This window comes from Xenopus laevis, chromosome 3L (assembly GCF_017654675.1).
Source record: "Xenopus laevis strain J_2021 chromosome 3L, Xenopus_laevis_v10.1, whole genome shotgun sequence".
Lineage (NCBI taxonomy): Eukaryota > Metazoa > Chordata > Amphibia > Anura > Pipidae > Xenopus > Xenopus laevis.
This window is the reverse complement of record NC_054375.1, coordinates 56,627,765-56,653,937: the sequence shown is the minus strand read 5'-3', so window position 1 is coordinate 56,653,937 and position 26,173 is coordinate 56,627,765. Positions and strand designations below refer to the sequence as shown.

The following is a 26,173-nucleotide window of genomic DNA, read 5'->3' as shown; positions in this document are numbered from 1 at the left end:
TGAACCTTCATGATGTTCAATTTTTTTTCGGAGGGTTTTTGCTGAAAACTCAATCAATTCTTGTTCCAACTGAAAACGCGGTCAGTTTGAGTTTTCGGGTTGTTAACACCTGAACTTGCATTCAAGTTTTTAACATTTGAGTTATTTTTTTATAAATAATAGTTGTGAGTTCATTCGAAGTATATAACACTCTAAAGTTCAACCTTTGATAAATAAGTCCCATAATTTGTAATTCCACAACAATGTCTTCTGTTAGCAGACAACCCCCCTGGAAAATGTCAGCTGATGTCCTTTATTTAATTAGAATAGGTGGTATTAGAACTATTGCTGAAATACTCTGGTAGAAAAACTACTCATGTATCATTGGCCTCATGAAAAAACTTCCTGGTAGCTGAATCTGGTGCAAATAGTGCTGCTGCAACAATCCTTAATACTTATAAGCCAGCTCACATTTTCCCACATGCATTTACACCAGAATACTGTTGCAAGTATTGATGCCAGAAAACTACTGCAGGATGACACAAGATGCTTGTGTACTGATTCAAGTGTATCACCAAACAAGCATTGATGCAGTGCACATGAAAAATGGGGTTTTTAAGTCATCTCCATTGTTTACCAACTTAGTGTGAGCCAACCGGACTGACTGCATTAGGTCCCTGGATTCAATGCTTGAAAAACTTGTCTTTACCCCTATTGCAGGGAGACAATTCAACAGCTTCATTACCTTTTTTACCCCAAGTGCAGAATGGCTTTCCTTCACCTTAAAAGAAACTGACATTTTACAACCTTAATAAAATATAAAATAAGACTTCTCTTTGTTTTCAATAGTTTTACTGATAATTTAACATACATGTACTTATCTAACAACAGCATGTTGTATTTTTTACTTTTTAACAAAGTTGCTGATCTCATTGAAAATAAAGGAGAATAATTTACCCATATTTTAGAATTTAAAAGTTTTGCCTTGAATTTTCCCACCCTGCTTGGACATCTTTGCGAATTTGGTTTCTTTTAGGTGGAAAGGGAGTATAAATTGTTGGATATCTCCCAGGAATGTGATACCAAGCAGATTTGTGATTTAAAGAACATTGTTTAGATTTTGGCACTGATCTCATCAAAGGAAGTAAATATGAAAGTGAACTTGTTGGGCCTGTCATTGACTGTAGACATGAACTAGTGGGGCGAGCAAGGTTGCTGGCTAAGGAGCAGCTTGAAGGCTTCTTTCCAGTGGATGTTAATATTGAAGATGTTGAGGCACTTTGAACGCACCTGTGATTTTCTAAATTGCACAATACTGATATACTTTGTTGTTTTTCTTTTTGTAACAGAAGATGTTTTGCAGTTTCTTTAATACCACTCTTGCTTGTTAGGATGTCTTCATTATCAAACATAGAAATTGATGATTCTGGAGAATTGGTTTTCTGGCTGTTTGTAAAATGAGGGTATGTTAGCAGAGGGGAATTCCAAGCTCTTCCAGAGTCCATTTGGCTTTTTTCATAGTCACCATGCCCCAAATACACCTTGGTGCTCTGACATCTATTTTTCAGTTGTTTTAGAAAGCTTTTTTTAAAGAAAAAAACATCATGTCAGCAGTATAAGTAAACAAAAAGTCCTTAATTATTCACTCTTAAAAGGATTCTGTCATTATTTTTATGGTGTAGTTTTTATTTCTAAATTACACTGTTTACACTGGAAATAATTCACTCTACCATATAAAATGTCATTCCTAACCCAACAAGAGTATTTTTTAGTTGTAATATTAGTGTGTAGGCAGCCGTCTCAGGTCATTTTGCCTGGTCATGTGCTTTCAGAAAGAGCCAGCGCTTCAGGATGTTACTTCCTTGTTTTGTGACAAAAAGTCACGCGATTTCCCTCCCCACCACTAATTTGCATATGTTAATTAGGATTAGGTTCGGCCAGGCAGAAGGATTCGGCCGAATCCTGCTGAAAAAGGCTGAATCCTGGCCCAATCCTAGATTCGGTGCATCCCTACTTTTGCTGGTCACAATCTAATATGGCCCATTCCACATCAGATATGTGATCCAGATATTGGTCAGAGGAGATTGAAGCATATTTTGCCAGTTATTTTGTTGAATTAAATTGGTGAAAATAAGCTCCTTTAGTAACCTGGTCAAATAAGCAAATATTTACATGTAATGTCATTTTAAAAGTGAACAAAGGTCTAAAGGGAAAAAATATAATTAATAAATGTTAATTTATTCACTAGATCACATTTTCATTTGGGGTTATGAATCTAAAAGAACAACATTCTTGAACAGAAGACTCATATAAAGCCACTAAAGAGCAATGCCATGCAATCACTGAAGCTAAAACTAAACGTGTTGTACAGAGCTGATGGAAACCCTTCACTGGTTCACCAGTTCTATGCACAAAGAACTGGAATCTTCCGAATTCTACTAATTCTACTCTTGATGTACAGGATGCCGTTTAAGGAGAGGCTGCCAAGAGTGCACATACCAGAGATGTCAACCAACCCCACGTCATGAGGGAAATACTGATCCAGTCCTGGACTTTTTGTAAGCTTATTTCTTGTTTGAGACCTTATTTTATGTTTGAGACCTTACTTTATTTAGTGTAAAGATCCGGGCCTTACAAATAACAAGACTGGATGATTATCTCCCTCACAAAATAGGGCTGGTTGATATCGCTGACACACAAGTGGTCGATATACTGATTTAGGCTTCTGCAAAGATTGCGAAGGCAACTCTGGAGGGCCCCACTTAACATGTGACCATGCAGAACATGGACATATATTTAAATGCATCTCAATTGTGTTGTGTTTGCAGCGGGTGAAGTTTGGTATGTTCCAGTTGTAACATACAGTATGACCTGAAAAGGGTATATAAGCTTAATTGTGGCATGAAGTACCTCATATCAGCTATAATATTAAGGGGGAGTGCACAGAGTAATATACAAGGTAAAAATAGCAAATAAGAGCAACAAAAATCACTATTATAGCACACCAGACTTTGCTATAAAAATAGGGATAAACTTTGTGCATACTACCTGTCTCCATTACAACAGCATTCCCAGGTTACAGGAAAACAGCTCTCTAGCAGCTATTGTCGTATTGTCTCAGTTGCTGCATAGAGCTTTACCAAGGTTTTCTTTTATTGTGGACAATACAATTTAAACTAAATATCTTCAGGCCAACACCTTCATATAGAGGTATACAGTAAACGAGGACAGACTGGTAGAATTAACAACATCATCACAGACATGGGTCATATACTGGGTGAGACAATATTCTATACAGCCCAGGTTGCCAGGCCTGTAGTCAAATAACATTGTATTTTTACCTTGCTTCCTCACATTTTCCTCCAGCTATAGGCTTTCCATCTCTCACTCTCATGTTCACATACTTAGAAGCCTACTGGACAAACCTTACCTTTGGACCTCACAGCTCAAAGGATGATCGGGACCTTTAATGTTTGTTCTGATAGCTGCCGATTGTTGTATAAATGCAATACCTTCTTTGTCTATTCCAAATTCAGAACAACACAAGAGTTTACCTGTTGATGCAATGAAAAACAAAGAATAGCCATCATCCTTAAATGAAGTTTAGCTGCAACTTTCAGAAATGATTAACCCAAAGCTTTCCTGCTGCTTTTATAGAGGGTGGATTACACTTTCATCCACATGTAACCTTTGCCTTTATGTCTGAAAATGTGTAATTATAACAATAATAGTCACTTTAGACGGGAACAAATCTATATTTAAATGTTTTATGAGCAACACATGCTCTAAACACACTATAAACAACAGGATTTAACATAAAAAGAACAGCCAATTTTAGTGTAAAGTTGTGATGGCTTAATAAATTTAGGAAATGGTTTGGTAGCTCTTATGTGTAATACAAATATATAGAGGCGCAAGTTTTAATAAGTAATAAGCTATACCCTCAAACCTTATTATATGTAAAGTAAATCAAATTCATGATCAATACTGCTATATGCTGTGGAAGAACATGATAAAAGCATTACCTCTCTTAAATAAAGTACTGCTCAGGCTTAGCTCCAGATTCTGCCTTCTTTCCACTGACTGCAGAAATGCTACATTGGCTTCTTTTATTTCTATTACCTCCTTGTAATTTTCAAGTGCATGTAGCCTGTGGGAACTAAGAACATTAACCAATTAGGTTTTATAGAGTCATAAATTATGTATTCAGAGTCGTAGCATTTAGTCATCAGGGAGAGAGACAGAAATCACAAATGTGGAGTCTTAGTCCACTTCATGAATATGGAGTCTTTGAAGTTGGTGTTTGTTTTTGCTGCTTTTTTATTCATAATGTCCAATTGTTGGTGTACATATTGTCAGATTCAGAAAGATAGTATTAAACAGTGTTACGCCAACAATGAAAAAAAAGTGCAGTTCGCTATAGTGAATTTGTCATTTAGAGGGTTATTTATCAAGGTCGAATGTCGATATGTCCAATTTTAGAGCTACGTGAAAGTTTTTAAACCTCAAATGAACTCGAATGATCTCACAACTTAAATGGTTTCTAATGTAAGAAAAAACTTGAATGGAAAAGACTCGAATAGTTAGAGTAGCAAAACCCAAACAATCTAATTCTAATTGATCGAGTTTTCTGTGAAAAAAAAAAAACTGAGCGAAACTAACCGGAAAAAAACGTGAACATCATTAAGGCTACATAGTTCAAGGTACCTCTGACATTGACTCCTACATAACCTTGACAGGTTTTAGATGGTGTATTTTCAGATTCAAGCTATTTCCAGGGTTGGGGTATAATTAACTGGAAAAATCTAAAAAAAATTTGACTTAAAGATAGCCTTGAAAAAAACAACTCGAACCTTAAAGGACCAGTAACGTCACATTTTTTTGTAAAAAAATTGTTTGTATATAACGAAAAAAAACACCACAAAATATTTAACTTTAAAATCGCAAAGTCTTTATTAAGAAATAACTTACCGAAACTCTGCTTGCGACACTTGATTTCTCCTCCCTGCCTTCTATAGGAGATAGTATTAAATTCACAGATCCGCACACACACTATTATTTGCAGTCGGGGAAGTGGCCCCTCTTTCTATTATACCACTGATGAAGGGAGGTTGAACCCCCAGAAATGTTGATCTTACTGGTGGTATAATAAAAATAGGGGCCACGTCCCCGATACAGATAATAGTGTGTGTGTGTGTGTGTGTGGATCCGTGAATTCACTACTGTTGATAAGGGACCTTGCCAGGTCGACTGAGGACAGCACCACCATTGCAGTGAAAGAGGAGTTGCGGGAGAACGGTAGATATAACACATTACCTTGAATTTCTATAGGAGATTGCCAGGGAGGAGAAATCGAGTGCCGCACGATGGATCGTCGCCCTGTCGCCTTTTCTGAAGAGGAGCTCAAGCAGAGTTTTGGTAAGTTATTTCTTAATAAAGACTTTGCGATTTCAAAGTTAAATATCTCTGGGGTTTTTTAATTTGGCATTTAATTTGTAGTTTGACTGTCAGTATAAGTTTTGCTTATTTGATCACTAGCTACAGTATTTTGTATTATGTGTTGTATAAACACAGTATATTATATAAACAAAAAGGAATAACTTTACACATAAACTGTCAATATGATAGCAGGCAGGCACCAATTTGAACGCGAATGTATAATCCAGGAGCCAAAGTTTGTAGTTACAAGAACATTTTTATTTTACATTATGATTAAAAGGTATCAGCCTCATGCGTTTTGTGTCAAGCAGGGAAACTCAATCATAATACAGTATATTATATAAACAAAAAGGAATGTCCAGTAACTTTACAAACAACAGTGGGGATAAAAGTCTGCATAAACTTTACATAGAAGATTTGATTCTGTATGCAAACCTATGATCATGAAAAATACTACTGCCTTTAAGAATTAGACTATAAGCTCCAATGGAGCAGTGTCTGATGTATCATTTCTATAAAAGCGCTGCGGAATATGCCAGCATTATATAAATAAAGAAGGATTAAAATAATGATTTGCAACACACAAAAAGTAAAACACAACTCCCCACATGCAGGGAGTGACAGAGAAACATACTATAGCAGCACAGTAGTTACACACAGCCTATGGCAAACTTAGCTATCCTGGGTTATAGGTTGCCACCATTTAAAATACATATATATACTTTTAGTCTTTTCTGCAGACTGCTAAGTTTTCTGTGTAGCCATACAACACATGTTTCAACTAACTGCTAGTGATTTATGATGTACTGTAGGTTTTAAATGTGTCCATGGGTTAAAGGAACAGTCAAAAAATGAAAGTGTTTTAAAGTAATAAAAATATAATGCAGTGTTGCTCTGCACTGGTAAAACTGGTGTGTTGCTGTGTAGTAATGGGGGCAGTCATTCAAAGGAGAAAAAACTCAGGTTATACAGCAGATAAGCTCTGTAGAACATAAGGGCAGAGACACACGCAAAGATACGGGGAGATTAATCTCCCGGCGACAAATCGCCTCTTCTTCGGGCAACTAATCTCCCCAAACTGCCTTCCCGCCAGCTAGAATCTAAATCGCCGACGGGATGGCACTATAGATAGATTTTCGAAGTTGCCAAAAGTTTCCTTGTAAATGGCAACGTCGGGCGACTTCGGAAAACGAAGCGATCCACTGTGCCATCCCGCTGGCGAGGGTATATCAAAAAGGTTGAACTTGATGGACGAGTGTCTTTTTTCAACCTTTGAACATTGAACTTACTACATATTTTCACCAAGAAGAGTCTGTAAATCTGCAAAGTACTCTCGAGCCTCTCCAGTAAGGAGGCTTTTCTTTCCGTACAGTTTGCTTCGTATTTCTAAACATTCACAGAGATGTTTTTCAGACTCATAAATGTCCCCAGAATACAATCTAAAAAACATAATAAATAATGTAACAGTGCGAGTATCAAGGAACATTCAAAAAAGGTAAATTTTAGTGCATGGTTGGTTGGTTTTGAGTGAGTTAGACTCACTGAAATGCAAAAATCCTTTTAGTAAATGCAAAATCCTTTTTATGGAGAGTGCAATATAAACTCAGTTTGGTCACTGCAGGAGTAGGGCATTATTAATATTCAACACAAACTAAACATTAGAATGTTATTCATAGGTGATAAAACACAGGAAAAAGTATGAGGATCAGAAAAGAATATTCCTAAATGTCCATGTTCAGGCTATATCTGGATGGACAGAAATGTGGTGAAATTTAAGAAGCTACTCATTAGGTATAATACACATTAAAGGGGACATATGGGGTACATAATAATTTCATGTAAAACTGCTAAGATCGGTGTATGCACTTTTGCAATTTACATAATTACATTTTTTTTTCTGATTTCAAGATATAAGCAGCTTCTGTTACTAGCTGTGAGTTAGTCAGGCTAGCTAGAAAGATCAGCATTGTGCTAGACAGGCCAGCTAGTAACAGCCATAAAATGCTGCTCCGAGGAGGGTTATTCCCCAGGCAGTTTATGGTGTAATATTGCACCAAAAATAGTCAGGAAGTACCTTTGCTACTTTTCAATAAATTTGATTGAGAATAACTGGTGTCCACTCATTTTATAGTGTACTTAAGTGTACTTTGTGTTAAGAGTTTAAGTTTGGCAAAATATAACTTTTCCTCAACTACTTTAGGAGTGCCCAGCTGAGAAAGAGTCTCAGTGTCATAGTGTATGCATGCTTTGCCCAAAAAGCAGCTGGAGTAAGGTATTGCTACCAAGAAAGGGTTACAAAATGTTATGGAAAGCCAGCCTGAGAACAACAAAAGTTTAAGAAACGCTCACAAAATGAAAGATGAGTCAGAGTAATTCCATCATACAATCTCGGGGAAACAAAGCAAGGGATTAAATATAAATTGAGCTTTAAGTGTTCAGCCAAATCTCTCAGCTTGGCTGAATCAAATCTGAACCCTTAAAATCATGTAAGTTTAGGTCAAACAATTAAAGGGATACTGTCATGGGAAAAAAAATTTCTTTCAAAATGAATCAGTTAATAGTGCTGCTCCAGCAGAATTCTGCACTGAAATCCATTTCTCAAAAGAGCAAACAGATTTTTTTATATTGCATTTTGAAATCTGACATGTGGTTAGACATATTGTCAATTTCCCAGCTGCCCCAAGTCATGTGACTTGTGCTCTGATAAACTTCAATCACTCTTTACTGCTGTACTGCAAGTTGGAGAGATATCACCCCTCCCTTTTCCCCCCCAGCAGCCAAACAAAAGAACAATGGGAAGGTAACCAGATAGCAGCTCCCTAACACAAGATAACAGCTGCCTGGTAGATCTAAGAACAACACTCAATAGTAAAAACCCATGTCTCACTGAGACACATTCAGTTACATTGAGAAGGAAAAACAGCAGCCTGCCAAAAAGCATTTCTCTCCTAAAGTGCAGGCACAAGTCACATGACCAGGGGCAGCTGGGAAATTGACAAAATGTCTAGCCTCATGTCAGATTTCAAAATTGTTCTTTTGAGAAATGGATTTCAGTGCAGAATTCTGCTAGAGCAGCACTATTAACTGATTCATTTTGAAAAAAAAAAATTTTCCCATGACAGTATCCCTTTATGGAAAACACAAATAGTGTGAAAGTTGTTATTCCCCTTCGTTACACTAATATTCATAGCCAACTTAGGGTTCACATTCAGTTCAAAGGTTCAGGCAAATCCTTTATGACAGATATGTGATTCAGCCAAAAACCAAAAATCTAGATTTGGTGCATCCCACTATAGACCAAATTCATGCAATGAGATAAGGGCACAATACACTACAATTGTTTCTTTAAATCACTTACCTGTGAATACCTTGACATAGTTCTAATTCTGCTTGCTCATAGGGTTTAGGTGGGATTAACTGAAAGTGTCTTGAAGCTTCTTCCAGATACTGGTTGTGTTGGCCTTTGAACTCAATGGAATTAAAAAGGGCTAAATTGCATATTAATCTGCCTTTTCAAAACAGAGGATAAAAAGGTTAAAACATATTTATGCCAAATTCTGCTTCAGATATTTTTATTCTACTATTATGCATGCTAGTGCAGTAAAGCATAACACCTAATCAGCAATTACCTTTAATTGGTCTAGTGCACTTAGAAAATTGAAAACTTAATTGTTATAGGTTACTGCACTGGGACAAATTTATTGTAGGCAAAGGCATCAATAATAAAAATAATTATCAAATGTAAAGGATTTTTCATAGGATCAATTGCAATTCCTTTACCACATTAATACATTAACAGCCACAATCATGCGCAAAGTAAGCTATAACAACTTTAAAGAAACCCCAAAAAAAAAACCATCAAAATCATATAAAATCAATAATACCCTTGAGTTCAAGTAATTGGACATTATCTTCCACATTTTCTGCAGGTATCCGATCAAAATTGTAAAAAGCTTTCTGATAATAACAAATCGCTTCCTTGCATGATCCGATTTCACGATACAGATCTCCCAAGTGCTTTTGTGCCCACAAAAGTATTTCTGTAACTCTTGTTACTGCTTTTCCTGATTCCATCTAAAAAAATGTGTTTACAGTAAGTATATGAGTACAGTAATGGCTATGGCTAGATGCCGCAGATTCACTTGCAAGCAACAAGATCCATTATTAATGTCATCTTTATAATCACTCAGTCTTTAAATTCTTATGCATAAAGAGCCCAAATAAACACTCAAAACTATCACAAACCTGCAACCTTGGTGCAAGTTAGGAACTGCCATACAACTAAATTAGTCAAAACTACTGGAAAACTCTCAGAGCATTCCAAGGTTACAGACGTGAGAAAATCTTGATATTACCAAAGAAAAAGATATTGCAAGGAGGCAGTGGTGGTAGCAAAAGCCATTCAGTACACTGCGACCTTGTCCCTTTATATGTAATGAATTAAAGGGGTGGTTCACCTTTTTGTTAACTTTTGGTATAGTATAGAATGGTCAATTCTAAACAACTTTCCAACTGATCTTCATATTTATTTTTATTCGTTTTTTAATCATTTGCCTTCTTCTTCTGACTCTTTCCAGCTTTCAAATGGGGGTCACTGACCCCATCTAAAAAAACAAATGCTCTGTAAGGCTACAAATGTATTGTTAATGCTACTTTTTCTTACTCATTTTTTTATTCAAGGCCTCTCCTATTCATGTTCCAGTCTCTTATTCAAATCAGTGCATGGATGCTAGGATAACTTGGACCCTAGCAACCACATTGCTGGAACTGCAAACGGAAGAGCTGCTGAATAAAAAGCTAAATAACTCAAAAACCTCAAATAATTAACTCAAAGGTGAACAAACCCTTTAAGTAACTTCTGATATGCGTATATTCTTGATTTGAAGTGGTAAGAAGGCAACCGTGCTGAATGCAACTATATAGAAGAGCAAGAGGTGGCTTCCTTAAATGAAATTTGAGCAAAAACTGGGCCAAAAATATTGGGCACAACTGTGTTTATCTTATATGACTGCATTTGTGTATGAGACTTCTCTAGACCTTAGAGCATGGCCCATCCAGCATTCCAGTATGTTGCTGTAGCCTGCACATCATTCTACATATTCTACCCTGCAAGTTGAGAATGAGTGTGGTAGCACAAAATAGAAGTCTGAGTGGGGTTTTTTTCAGGTAGACCTGCACTCAGACCTAAAACCTGCATTTTAATTCAATTTGACCTTTTACCTGATCTAATTGCAATATCTTAATTCACAACATGACAAATAGGACTTGATATCATCATAACATCAATTGAGCATGGGGGATGGTTGGGCATTGGTCTATTGTGAAATGTAACCCCTAGCTGCATTTCTCACCAACAACAAGACCTTGTTAAGCCTTGTTATATGTGTTTAATAAAAAAATAGACATTCCTTTTAAAATGCCTGATATTAATATTTTGATCATTACATGATTTCAATGCTATGCTAGGAATCTTTTGCGTCTCCATAATCTGATATTTGAATTCACAGGCTCCTTTGGTGCATAAATAAAATACACACCTTGATGCTTTACTCACCAACTGCAACTGATTTTCAACAGATAAGAATACATTTTTTGCTTCAACGGTCTTGCCAATATGCTTCAGACACTGAGCAGCAGAGCATAATGCTTGATAGTGGTCCACTAGCTCACCAAATTCTTCTTTCGCACCCTCTGCAAATGAAAAGACAACGACATACTTGTATATAGTTTATAATAATATTCAATATGAATAATTACATAGGTTTGATGAAGTGTCTGTTCATGTTCCATCAGTACATTATAATAGTGGAGAAGTAGTTTGGCAATTTAACAAATCTTACAAATCGTTACAAAAAAACGAAATAATACTAAGCATTAAACTGGTAGTATTTTGCCACCTGCTGGATTTCCTTTGAACTTGCAATTTTATATATATATATATATATATATATATATATATATAGTGAACACTGGGAGCCTTTAAAAGTTAAAAACTTGTTTTATTTATTAATACATTTATAAAAGAACAGGCCTGGGGTTTTCCGGATAAGGGGTCTTTCCATAATTTGCATCTCCGCACCGTAAGTCTGCTATAAATAATTTAAACAGTACATAAACCCACAAATAAGGATTATTTGTATCTTAGTTTGTTTCAAGTAGAATATACTATTTTGTTAATTATCACAGGTTTAAGCAGGTTTAACTTGCTCACTGTTTACCAATTAGGGTGCCACAGAGGCCAAATTTTCAAGGTTGAGAAACAAGATTCATCACAATCACTGGTAAGTCTAATGGGTATTATAGTTAAGCATGGACAATGGTAAAGAGGTTGATCAGTAAACAGAACTTGAGCTTGTTTAGGAATACTGGGCACATTTACATTTGGGAAGTAACAAATAGCTACCAGTGATTGGTTGCCATGGGTTGCTGACAAGGTGGCAATTTGTGTGTGACTTCACTTGAACACAAATGCAGGAGGAATAAAGAAGTTTCAAAACTTGCACAAGATTTTTCCAAAACAAACACCAGTATTCTGAAAAACACATTGCATTGTGGGTAAATGAACATTGTAGTCCTCATAAGAATTCAAGCCTTAGGTTCTGAATTTCTCTCCTGCACCTGCAATGTGGTCCATCATTCTTTGACACTCCACAGCTGGATCCTTTCCAGACAGAGACAGAAACTGCCAATAATAAACTAAGTCCATTTTCATCTGATGTCCAAACTTTGTGTTTCTGAAGACCGCACCAAGATATCTATGATCAAAAAACACACTCATAACCTGGATAAGTAGAATAATTAAAAAAAACTGAAAATATGTCAAAAGTTTATGACAGATTTAACTTTTAAAATATGTAGCTATCATAGATAATATAATAGAGCAGGGCTGTCCAACTGGCATGCAGCCCGCGATCCCCCTTATGTGGCCCTCCACATAAAAGTCTGCCTGCTGTGTCTGCTTACCATATGTAAAATTTAAAAGGTATCACTACAGAGATTAACTAGCCCTTGCATAGTTTAAACCTCAAATTCAGACTAATCCCCTGTAATGTTCACCGGTACTGCACACATTGTTCACCTGTTCACACTTTATACAAAATGCTAATGGGGCACCAGAACTGTGTCACTGTATGTAGTTCCTCTTAGGTCCTGATTCCTGTCTCCTGCTCTGTTCTGCCTTCCCTATGCTCCCTGTGTGTGTGTGTCATACTTGTGTCATGCCTGCTCTTTGCACCCTTTGTTTGCCATACTATGCCTAACCTACAGTCAGGCCAGTTAATCTCTGTAGTGATCCCTATGGAACATAAGCCTGGTATTTGTTCTGGGGAGTTGTTGGCATTTGAAAATTATTGTTAGGTGACCTTAAGGTGTTTAATCATATGCTGGGGTACTGTATTATACACAGGGGAGGAGGAGGCATATAGATTTAAGGGTATGTCTAAATATGACTTAACTTTTTTCACATATGAGAGGCATCCCTGCCAGTGCCGGGCCAAGGTAGTTCGGCACCCTAGGCAAGAGCTTCAATCAGTGCCCCCCTGTCCTGCATTACCATTTCTCTCCTTACCATGATGGTTTTTAAATAAAGAAAGCTAGAAAATGTACAACACTTTTTCATTTATATTACTGCCCCCTGTACCTGTACCAACATCCATCCGTAATACAGCCCCCCTGTACCTGTGCCAGCAGCCATCCATCATACTGCGCCTCTGTACCTGTACCAGCAAGCCCAGCAGCCATCCATCATACTGCCCCCCCCATACCTGTGCCAGTAGCCATCCATTATACTGCCCCCCCATACCTTTACCAGCAAGCTCAGCAGCCATCCATCATACAGCCCTCCAGCTGCCTTCATATTGACGGAATCGTTACCTGCGCCAGCAGCAGCCAAAAATAAATCTGATCACATCTTATTGCCCCCAAGTATTTATGTACCTGTGCCACGCCTAACCCAGCAGCAACAGCAAACATATGGCCCCCGGCCCAAATCTGTACCTGGCTGTGCCAGCAGGAAGCTTCACACCTAACCAACTATGTAGAGCTGCTTAACTTCCATGCTACACACTCTGGCATGCATCAATATCATACTTTCTGTTCCAGTTTTCCTGCTTTTAAAATCTGCAGTTTACTGCATGTCCATCTACAGTTTACAGGCAATGTACAAAAATATTCACACAGAGAAGAGCACACACAAGTAGATTAGACTGCTTTTGGTACTTTATTCAGCTGTCATGTTTCAGACCACAGCTTGCAGCCTGACACACATCAGCTAATTAAAGTACCGGTAGAAATATAATCTACATATGTATGCTCTTCTCTGTGTGGCTATCATATTGTGAATCAGGCAATGGTAAAATGGAGTTGCGCACCAGCAGCATGTCATTTTCCTACAGCTCAGGATTTATTAAGTGTATAATCGATATACAGACAAAACACAACACCATTTCATACCTTTTGTTTAAAAGAAATGTGGCTAAACCAAGTTTATCACCAATCATCTTAAGATGCCATGGCACTTCCTCGTAAGATTGTCTTGAAACATGTAAATGCTGAAAATACTTAATGAGAACTTCATGAAATCTCTTTCTTTCAGGATTCATGATGAGGCTTTCATTGATTGGGATAAAAACACCTGAAATAAATATGCTATTATGGTTAAAATCTCTCCTAGGAAAATTGTCCCTACTATTACTTACCATTGTTTTTGCACACATGCAAATATATTCTAGACTGACTAAGCAATCAAAAAGGGCAGTGTCATAGCCTGACACATAATGAATTACATTCCTTCTACTCTGAATTTTAATATGGATGGTAAGCACTGGCATTGTGGGCAATCTTTATCTGAATGCTCATCTCAAACAATAAAACAATATACAGTAAAGGGACAGATATATTTAAACAGTTAATTGCTATTACTCACATGCAAAACTCATTTCATGTTACTACTTTTATCAGTACCAGAGGAAATCTACTCAAATATGCACACTTGCTCACGGTGTAGGGCTCAACAACGAGTTTCATTTGGGACACGTTGTTTATGTCGCTCACTCTTCTGTGAAAGGAACCAAAAATGTGGTCTTGCCTTTGCAAGTGACACCCACGCATTACTTCTATGGCATTTCCCTTACATATTGTTAGGATATATACAAAGCACTAAAAAAAACTGCAAGAAATAGCAAAAATTTACACTGGAAAAAAGTAATTATTAGGTCAAAATTTCTACCCTGAAAAATTTGAAGCATAATGTATTGTTTACATAAAGTATGTGTTTGTAATTGGTACAATATACACTTTAATTTCATACTATCGGTACCATGGTCACGTCTTTGATCTCTGTTGTAAACAAGCGAGTACCGTTTAGAAATTAGGGCTGACTAGAAACTTCAGGATAGAATGAACAGGATCAATAATATGGTCTTTTTATGTGAACACTGTAGATTCCACACCTGATGGCACTTACAAAGTTAATCATACATATTTTGACACAAACATTCGACAGGGAAAATAGTAAATAACTGCACTTACCAAGCAGCAAATGTTCAACAACATCCTGAAATGTTCTATGACGAAAGTGCAAAAGACCATCAGGTTTCTCTTTAATCCACTTAGATGTCATGGAACGAAAGGCAGCCCAATGTAAAGAGGTAACTTCATATTTATATTGGTATCCCAAGACTTTCAGAAGATGTAGAATATCACGATCGTTCAAGCCGCAACGAGAAGTACTAAGTAAACACAAGACATCTACTACCCAGCCTTTCATACCTGGCGGTTAAAAGTTACAAATCATGAGTGTATTAACTTCTGATGAATTCAGTCCTTTTGTAAGGACATTTGTAAATTGCAAATTTTAAAAGCAACAGGTGCTTAACTGACAACAATAGTAGTAATTCCCATTTGTAATCAATTGTCAATTTCTCAGGTTATACCATGACAAGTGGAAAATAATGCATGATAAATTCCTTGACTGTCCAGTCATGCGTTCTTTTTTTCATTTACATAAGCTGTGTACATATTTCATAAGTCTCATGATCAAAACAGGAAAATGTAAAGAAGTGTGATACATTTCATTGGCCAAATAACTAGAGTATAAAATGCAAGCTTTCAGTTAGCCCTAAGGGTCACCTACAAGGTACTGTTTTATTATTAAAGGGGAACTCCGGCTTCCAAACCAAAATCTGAAGAGGCCCACACAACACAGAAAACCCTAATATACCCATCACAGTTACCTATTTCTTCAAAAAGTATAAATAAATGCCACTTTTTATGCTGAAATCCAGCTGTTCTTTTCCTGTAATCTATTGGAGTTGGCCTTCCTGTAATTCACAGCTTTCTGGATAACAAGTTCCAGAAAAAAGAATGCCCTGCAGATAGTAAGTTTAATTGAAGATAGCCATAGCATATACAGTCTAATTTGCGGGGATATGTTGCATTTACCTGTAATAGATTTTTCCACAGGAAATGGCTTGTTTTTCCCTTTACATTGCTTTTTGCATGTCCAGCTGTAGTCATTAACCCAGCGTTCTATGATCAGTGAAAATAGCTCTTTAGCGGACCGAGCTCTCAGAAGTCCTTTTAGGTACTGGGGCTCATCCTTGGACATTTTGCATGTGTTCAGTTCATTTGCCAGCAAGGCAACATGGAGGAGGGTCATTTTTCTTTCCCTGTTTACAATGCTTTTCAGCAAATCCTGCGAAATATGCCTCATGGGCATTGCTAAATGTTTGTGAAAGATGCACAGCCGAATGTTTTCATCCCATACATTTTCATATTCAGCCAGTAGAACATCTGAACGGCTTTTTAAACATTTGTAAGAGTGGTGTGTTGGAGAGGTTGTCAGAATTATTTTGCAGGAATCAGGCAAGTTGGCTGGCAACCATAGAAAGCCCTTTGCCTAGTTTTAAAAACAAATGTTTTGAGTCAGCTTTAGAAAAGCAAAAGTAACTCACCTAACAAATGATGCTTAGTTCTGAATATTATACTTGCTCTGCAGGTAATCCGTTAATTCCAGACAGTCCATCAACACCATCGAGTAGCAGGACACAGGGTTTTAATGTGATACACGACAAAAAAACCTCCACAAGTAATGGGAAAACCCACATATCCGTATCATTTTCACTGGTGAACAAATCTTCAGCTTGGATACCTGAATCATAAATAGATGTTACAAAGCACAATCACAATGGAAAGAAGAATTTATTAGAAATATAAATGTGCTAAGGACTTGTTTCCAACAGACACATTTGTAAGAGTCAAATGTATCAATTTTACAAAGATGAAAGGGGTCATTTATTTATGCCCCAGTCTCATAGTTAAATCTGGTTGAAAAAAGACAAAGTCCATCAAGTTCAACTCCTCCAAATGAAAACTCCAATTCCATACACACAACCCTCCCTACTTTTACATAAATTAAATATGCCCATATCTATAGAGAAAACTATAGAGTTTTGTATCACAATAGCCTTTGATATTATGTCTGTCCAAGAAATCATCCAAGCCATTCTTAAAAACATTAACAGAATCAGCCATCACAACATCAGCCGGCAGTGCATTCCACAACCTCACTGTCCTCACTGAGAAGAACCACCTACGGTATGTTGCTTCAAATGAAAGTTCTTTTCTTCTAGTCTGAAGAGGTGGCCTCATGATCCTCTTTATGGGTAAAAAGGTTCCCTGCTATTTGTCTATTATGTCCTCTAATGTGTTTGTAAAGTCTAATCATGTCCCCTCGCAAGCACCTTTTTTCCAGAGAAAACAACCCCAACCTTGACAGTCTACCCTTATAACTTAAGTCTTCCGTCCCTCTAACCAGTTTAGTTGCATGTCTCTGCACTCTCTCCAGCTCATTTATATACCTCTTAAAGGAGAAGGAAAGGTTAAAACTAAGTAAGCCTTATCAGAAAGGTCCATCTAAATATACCAGTAAACCCCCAAAGTAATGTTGCTCTGAGTCCCCTGTCAAAAGAAACACTGCATTTCTTTCCTTCTATTGTGTACACATGGGCTTCTGTATCAGACTTCCTGCCTTCAGCTTAAACCTCATTGCCCTGGGCAAGAGCATGCTCCATTTGCTCCTCTCCCCCCACCCCTCCCTTCTCTACTGTAATCTGAGCCCAGAGCAGGGAGAGACTCAGGCAGGAAGTGATGTCACACCACATTAATACTGCAGCTCCTATTCTAAACAAACAGAGAGTTTCTAGAGCTTTTTACTCAGGTATGGTAAAACATTCTACAGAATAAATATAGCATTCTAGCTTGCACTATTGCAGCAAATCTATTGGCAATAAAATGCCTCCGTAGCTTTCCTTCTCCTTTAAGGACTGGAGTCCAAAACTGCACTGGATACTCCAGATGAGGCCTTACCAGGCATAATATTGTTTTCATCCCTTGAGTTCATGCCCTTTTTTATGCAAGACATAACTTTATTTGCTTTAGTAGCCACAGAATGACACTGCCCAGAATTAGACAACTTGTTATCTACAAAACCCCAAGATCCTTCTCAGGAAGCTCCCAACAAACTGCCATTTAGTATATAACTTGCATTTATATTATTTTTGCCAAAGTGTATTTGTATAATGTGTATAATGTTGTATTTATCAACATTGAACCTCATTTTCCAGTTTGCTGCCCAGTTTCCCAACTTAGACTTATCACACTTAGACAAATCATTTCATAAGGTACATATCTGCAGTGTCCAATGCGAGTACAGAGCACAGTGCCTATGGACACAAGACAGCCCTGTCCATAGTTCCTGCCATAGGCCAGGCCGTAAGTACAGAGCTTCCTAGCAGCCTATGCCCACTGGCACTTCAAACTTGCACATCTGAATGATGACTTCCCCCAGCCATCATAAACATAGCACTGTTAAACACAGGCAGCACTGTATTCTTGATTTTGAATCCTTACAGATTAGAGGATCTGAATCAGAACCCTTGAAGACAGTTCCTGCTATCTGTAAGGATTCCAAATCAAGAGGAAGGGACTGCATTTCTTAAATGAATACAGTGCTGCCTGTGTTTAACAGTGCCCTATTCATGATGGCTGGGGAAAGAAATCATTCAGATGAGGTGACATTTTTGATTCCCAGATAAAGACATTTTTAATTTTCCCCAAAATGTAATATGCAACTCAGGGTTCAGCTTTGTTTTGATATTTGGCAACATTTTTGGTGGCAGATTCAGCTGACTTCAAAAATTATGGATATTGGTGCATTCCTAGTTAAGACCTAAAATGATTGTTAGCTGCTTAGATCAGACAGAGGATTCATATTTACCAAAGTATTGACACTGGAGCACTGTAATGCAATATCGCATGAAAGACATGATGTTGCTGCTTCTTCCACTACTGCCAACAAAATATGAGATTACTGTGACATCTGGGTTATTTTTCCTAACTGAGTGAAGCCATTTGGCTGCAATAGTTGACTTTCCACAGCCCTGATCTCCATACAGAACAAGGACAGAAGTGGATCCAGATCTGGAAACAGACACAATAAATGTTTTTATTGGGTAAAAAAAGTAGCATGACAAGATATGGAAAACATTGACCGGACTATTGTTAGGTTCAGGTACTCGGTGCAATTTTGGTACTTTCGATTTTTCTCTATGTTATTTATAAATAATGGAGATGACCAGGGGATGGGACATGTTTCTGTTGCTTTAGGGATGTTTTGTTAAAAAAAAAATTTAAAAAATATTCTGTCTTTTGCTTACTCACTAATATGAGAGTTAAAAACACTTCAAGTGAACTTCAAGTTTCAACTTCAAGTGAACCAACTAGTCAGTTTACTTCAGGCTGCATTTTGCATTGATCAGTTTTGTTCACTTCCATTATACTTGTTGAAGGCTATTCAAAATGTGAGTCTCCCAAAATGTAAGTCCTGTAAGTGTGGACCTGTTTTTGATATATATCTTTATGTATACGGTAGAAAGCATTTTCTATCAGTGGGACCTGTTCTCCAGAATGCTTGGGACCTGGGGTTTTCCGGATAATGGATCTTTCTGTAATTTGGGTCTTTATACCTTAAGTCTACTAGAAAATCATGTAAACAGTAAATAAACCCAATAGGCTGATTCTGCTTCCAATAAGGATTAATTATATCTTGTTAGGGATCAAGTACAAGCTACGGTTTTATTATTATAGAGAAAATGGAAATCATTTTTAAAAATTTGGATTATTTGGATAAAATGGAGTCTATGGCAGATGGCCATTCTGTAATTCAGAGCTTACTGGATAACGGGTTTCCAGATAACAGATCCCATACATGTACCTTAATGAGTTATGATAATGACATACTGTACCTGGCAGCTATATTATGAAAAATATTGCAATCTATGCGTCCAGATTCGAGGGAATGAGTACATTGTTTTTCTGTCAGCACACCAAACACAAAGGCACCCAAGACTGTAAGTAGTTTGTTTGATTGTTCTGTTGGCACAAAATCCTTGCAAAGGCACTCTGCAAAAGCTTCATTGTAAGCATGCTGAAGGCTGTGCTCATGACCTTCAGAACAAATGATCGGAAATCATGCATGTGCTTAGTTGCAGACATTAGAAAATGTGCAATATATATCTTAACCCATCATAAATATCACAAAGAGATCAATTCCCACACATTTCCCACTAGTGTGAATGTAGCAGTAGAGGAAGGCTCCTGCATATTCAGCTGCTTGCCAAAATAAAATTGTGTCCTGTGAAGCACTATACTATGCACTTTGTATTATTTGTCAGAAAACTCCTGCCTGCCCATTTTTAGAAGCTCTGGAGCATTAAAGTGATGCCTATGTTGTAAAATGAAAAAGGAGTGACTCTTTTCTCTGTACCAGAAGTTAGACATGACATTTCATTTCAGCTACTAAAAAAAATAATAAAGAGAATTATGCTACTGACCAATATTTTTAGGAGTGGCTGAGAGAGGATACAATCTCTTAATTATATCACGCCAGTCTTTCAGCACCAACTCTCCAAGTTCCTCTTTAGTTTTAAAGAACCTCACCGGAAACCCTTTATCCACTATTCTGATTTTCAGTTCCCAGATTTTTGATCTCTCATATTCATTTTCACTTTCAAAAGTGGAAATAATGGTCTTCTTCTCTTCTCCATTTGCCGTTTGCAATTGTTCTTCAATGTATGTATGATCTCTAAAGTAGAAATACTGAAATCCAGCATCTCTTGAAAATGCAGCATGGTGGATTTCCAGTTCCGTGATGCTGCACTCTCTGTTCCCTTCTTCCAGTACCCATGGATAGCCACTATTAGCTGCCACCACAAGCTTCTGCTCCACATTTGGTAAAGTAGATAATTCTGAAATATTGGAAGAATTAAAAGGGCGACATCGAGCCTCGGGAACAAACTCTCCATAAGTGTGACCTAATATACATATGAAAAAAGGTGATGAACGTTCAATGTATTTGAGGGACAGCATCAGCTGGTCAGAGACATTGAAAGGTTTTACGTGAAAAAGCTGGTCCTCTACTGTCCACTTCAGATCAACAGCTTTGAAGGAAGTTCCGCGAGCATAGCAGAAGTGATTGAGTTGCTCAAATATATTTTTGTTCAGATAATTTCTCTCTTCTTGGAAATCTTTTATTGTTGAACATACATAAGGGCAGATTGGTGGTCTGTGCATAAAGTAATATCTGGGATCCTTTTGCATTGTAGAATTTGAGTATTTGGATTCTTCCGAGTACCTTTCAAGAAAGCAGCAAGTCTGCAGCGTCTTTCCAAGATAGATTCAGCAATTTTAGATTGTTCGGTAGAATTCCAGCTGTTATCATTTGGATTGTAAAAGTAGCACTTGCTGAAACAAATATAAATTAAACAGAAAGAGTGGTTGATTGCATGTAAACATTTCATCCTATCTATATTTTAAGTATATTAAGAGTACAGATTCTTATACTAAAAGGAGTTATTGACATTCTTTAGTGTGTTTCATTATTCTGCATAACGTGCAAATTAGTGCAACACAAATGTTGTTGCTGGCATTAAAAAAGCGAGTATTGAGATGGCCATACATGGTAAGATCTGATCTGATCATTCATTACCCAATTTGGCCACCAACACAGTAGGCAAAACCAGTATGGTCCAATCCTTGGACCAATTGGTTCATAATGGGGCCTAAGGAGACCTTTGCAGAGATGACCACATCAACACACCAAAAAACAATTCATATATTCCAAGTCCTCACCGACAGGGTTTTATAAACTTGTTCAATCAATATCTGTATATTGCTCAGACAGGATCGCTGGAGAGGTTTATAAGCAGTGTCTGGAGGGGTCAAATCGCCAACTTTTATGGCTCGTGTATAGCCAGCTTAGCCTTGCTCAGCGAAGTGCAAATGTAGCACTACTATGTGTGCCAAATGCAGCTTCAAGTGGAAGCAAGTAGTCAGCATGACAATTAGTTCACATTTCTTGGCAGTGCACATTCCCACAATGGACACTTTAAAATGTATTTATTGCACTCTTGGATCATTACAGCAAGGTTTCAGGCCATGTGTCCATTTTTCAAGTTGATCTGCATGACCTGAAACATTGCCCTAAGTATGCAATAAGTGGTGCTGTTCCAGTTTGCTCCTAAATACAGTTGCAAGTACAGTACTGTTTTACCTGAAATCATTTAAAATTTTTGCTAGTCTGGCATTAGCTATAAATTAAAACTACTGCCAATGTATTTTTGGTACAGTAAGGGGAATATTTAACGAAATTCTCCAAAAATAACCCCAACACAAACATTGTGAGCAAATGTATTATTACCCGCTGATAAATATGGCCCTAATATCTAAACAGCAAGCAACACACTGTATTATGTATTATATTTCACATGCTAACTATTTCACTGACTGGTTCTTGCATTTCGGAAGATGATAATATGATAAATGGTGTTTTATGATATTTATATGATTAAACTTTTAATGCATCCTTATTCATTGATATTTATGGTGAAACTTTTTGTGGAAGGTACTTGTAAAAATATGAAATATAAACCTTTACTGTAACAAAAAATCAAAGAGTACATGTAAAGCTTGTGTAAAATTTAGCGAAGTGCTAAAAAAAAGTGCTAAAAAATTATTTAATCTCAGATCTCTCCCTAATAATCTTCTCAGTGCCCCACCCCAACTCCACTGCTTTGGTGGCAGCTACAGTTTAATAACGAGTGACAGCACTCTTGAGTCTTCCTATTTGGGAATAGTGCCCCGTATTTCCAGCTAACACCCAGATTCAGGTAGCATGAGAACCAAGATATGAGGGAGAGTGTGAACCAAAATCCAATATAGGCAGGAAACTGGCAGATAAAGCTCAATTTTAATTACTTATTATGTCAGTGTTCCTATTTCAGACATCCCTGCACATTATTATCTTCAACTTTCCACAAAACGAAGACTGGTCTCTGCTTTTTCTGCCACTTTTTGTGGCCAGTTGCATGACAGAGCTTTACAATTGCAATACCAAAGCTTTGAGCATTCCATTCTGTTTGTTCTCTTGGCCACTGGAATCAGAGTGGGAAACCTGATATTTGATCACCCACTCCAGTGACAACAAGTGGATGCAGCAGAGAGCAGAGTGGAGAACAGCAGAGTCAGCAGAAGACATAAGATGAGTGGCATGCATCTCATAAATTGCTTGAAATACTTTTTCATAAAAAGACGGGACCTTTATGCAATAAACTGCTGGGGCCAAAGCATCATGAAATTGATGTTGTACATCTGCACTGGCAAGTGCAGCAAGGTCCATGACGCAAGTTCTTACTGAACGAGCACTAAGGACCACATTTTTGCACCTCTTAGCTCTCTAGCTCTCGTCTGGCCTTTTATATTTGGTGTATGTTCCATAGGCAAGGGTTGGTATCTCCTCTAGTGGTCAACAGCAGCGTAAACTATAGATGCAACCTAGCAAACCACAAGTAATCTTACTAGTGCTGAAATCTCAAAAAAAGTCAACACTGTCTTAACAAATCCAGACACATCAAATAAGTACACACTGGTCATTGCATAAAAGTTTAAAGCACACTCAGACAATAGAATATTTACACAGTTCATTGATTAGCTTCATTTTGCATGTATTTGTTATCCAAATAGTAGGTAAGCAAAGTAAAGGGGATTTAAAGTCTCAAAGTCTGAGGCCAAAAGATATGAGCATGTACGTATATCTTGTTTCAAGGTATTCTAAATGAATCTGGTAATGGACACCACTAAAAAGTGTAAGGATATTAGAAATCATCTCACTGTCGCTTTTAATATCATAACCGAATATGTATAATACAAAAAATATCTGTCACAGTGTTTTATTTTATAAGTTGGTTTCATTAGGGCCATTTACCTTAAAGCCATGCAGAGGACCCCCCATAGATTGTTGTTTTCTAATATTGGGTCAGGACTCCACCTGAAAAAACGTTTTTTTTAAAAATCTGAAAAAATGATTGGATATGGCAATAGTGTTTGATATCCTGTGCTGCCCTAAACAATTAAAAGTTTTTCATGAAAATATTCAAAACTACTTTTCAGCCAGTGTCCCACTGCCCCCTTATTGCTTCATTTATAGTTAAGCCCCTGCTATTACAGCATATGAGCATTCATCACAAATCTTACCCTAATAAGAGTTTAAACTGGGCTTCCATTTCTTGCTTTTAATTACCAGGGTGGGCTAGCCAACTGTTTGGGAACTTCTAAGTTTAAGGGTAAAATTTCTCCTGTGCATGTAGTGGTTAGGCTTCCATAAAACCAACCCACAGGCAAACACAAAAGCAAGATTTTCCATTGAGAATCCAGACTGCTGTCTTAACTCCTTGTTCTTCATTTTTATTGCATGATGCAATAAATGCAAGGATTAACTACATTACTTCTAAACACCAACAGCACCAAGGCAGTCCACTAGCTGTTTGTGTGCTATACTACCAAGCCAAATAGGAGGACTAATCTAACTGGATGGAAATAACATGGATTACTGCAGTTTTTGGTTTGAAGGAGAAGGAAAGGTTAAAACTAAGTAAGCCTTATCAGAAAGGTCCATCTAAATATACCAGTAAACCCCCAAAGTAATGTTGCTCTGAGTCCCCTGTCAAAAGAAACACTGCATTTCTTTCCTTCTATTGTGTACACATGGGCTTCTGTATCAGACTTCCTGCCTTCAGCTTAAACCTCATTGCCCTGGGCAAGAGCATGCTCAGTTTGCTCCTCTTCCCCCCCCTCCCTTCTCTACTGTAATCTGAGCCCAGAGCAGGGAGAGACTCAGGCAGGAAGTGATGTCACACCACATTAATACTGCAGATCCTATTCTAAACAAACAGAGAGTTTCTAGAGCTTTTTACTCAGGTATGGTAAAACATTCTACAGAATAAATATAGCATTCTAGCTTGCACTATTGCAGCTAATCTATTGGCAATAAAATACCTCCGTAGCTTTCCTTCTCCTTTAATGGTATCAGGTCTGGACTGGCAATATGTGGGTTCTGGCAAATGCCAGAGGGGCTGCTATAAGATGACATAGACAGTTACTATTTAGGGGCTGTTTGTGTACAAGAATGCCAGGACCTATTTTGAATCCCAGTGCAGACCTGACTGATATTACATTGTCATCAAGCAGCAGGTGTGCTATCATAGTGCTGCTAAGGCACTAAAATGAAATATTTTCATCTCTGCTGTATCGAAAAACATAGACTACATTTAATGGGAAAAATTGCAAGCAGACAGGGTCCTAATTTAGGGCCAGAATTAAAGAAGAGGGGTTCCCTGGCAATACATTAAATCTGACATTCCCCATCTAGGGGGATAAAATAAACAAAGCTGCCCATGTCATAAGTAGTGAGACCTGTGGCTTCAGCCCTACTGCATAGCAGGGTAGGTGGAGAGGGTCATATTTGTGTTATAGGCCCATGCCTAGCAAAAGTAGCATTCTGGGAAATGGGTCTCTGGAAAATACAGTCCATTTCTATACTGGGAAGTAGTTCTATCCTGACCTAAAACATATATTTTCTAAATATATTTGGCAGCTATGTAAACTAATGTCCCTGTGGTGAAAAAATTAATTTCTGAGACCTTATTGAGTATTACAATTGAGTGGGCAAAACAATGATCATTATTACCACCCTAAAGACAAGGTATTTATTAGATTCCACAGCCAGTTTTACAGCCGCATACACGACTTCTTGAGAAATATGTCCTAACATGCGTTCCGTATACATATACCCAGTCCCACTCACCTCACAAAACAATAACGAGCAGAAAATATCCCCAAATGCCTGTGCTCTAGACTAGTGAAATCTGTCCCTGACCCATTACGCATTCCAGTTTTGAGTATCTAGGAGTACACTATGTTACTATAGCGACAACGCTATCTCTGGGAGACATGGGTAAACTTCCCATACACCTCCCCCGGAAGCACTTGTACAAACATCAGCGTGCTCTGCAGCTCTCTCCGCCTGCTACTTATTAGCCTATAAAGTGCATGACACCAACTTCTCCAAGCGAGCATAGTCTCCCATCAACGGTGACCGAGAAGTTTACCATCCAATCAGCACCAGACACGCTCCAACCTCTGAAACTCGTACATGGAAGCATACTATTGGCCAGAGGTGACAGAAACGGCGAAGTCGAGGAAAGCTTTGATTGGATAGCCGACTTGCGTGGTTGACGGTCATTGGTTGCCTTCGTGTTGCCGCCTACCGGCTTGGCGAAGCTGATATTAAAACGCTTGAAGGTGCTGCTGATACTTGCAGTTGTCTTAGAGCTGTGTGTCCAGAGAGCAGGGCAAGAGGGCT

General features: G+C 37.7%; 1 protein-coding gene across 2 annotated transcripts; it reads right to left on the bottom strand.

The window, feature by feature from the left end:
- Positions 1 to 25,963, bottom strand: LOC108711023 (tetratricopeptide repeat protein 41). 2 transcript variants are annotated; one of them, XM_041586274.1, is made up of 17 exons: positions 25,616 to 25,963; positions 23,738 to 23,800; positions 20,310 to 21,219; positions 19,722 to 19,923; positions 18,695 to 18,897; positions 16,404 to 16,567; positions 15,859 to 16,315; positions 14,947 to 15,186; positions 13,870 to 14,050; positions 12,037 to 12,173; positions 10,973 to 11,109; positions 9,303 to 9,492; positions 8,777 to 8,927; positions 6,708 to 6,857; positions 4,005 to 4,138; positions 3,410 to 3,533; positions 1 to 1,560 (listed from the first exon to the last, which is right to left on the bottom strand). In XM_041586274.1, the coding sequence occupies exons 3-17, from the start codon at positions 21,073 to 21,075 to the stop codon at positions 951 to 953; spliced, it is 3,846 nt and encodes a 1,281-aa protein (XP_041442208.1). In that variant the 5' UTR covers positions 21,076 to 21,219; positions 23,738 to 23,800; positions 25,616 to 25,963; the 3' UTR covers positions 1 to 950. The 2 variants fall into 2 exon arrangements, with proteins under 2 accessions (XP_041442208.1, XP_018107819.1); XM_018252330.2 differs by lacking the exon at positions 23,738 to 23,800.
- Positions 25,964 to 26,173: the final 210 nt, after the last annotated feature.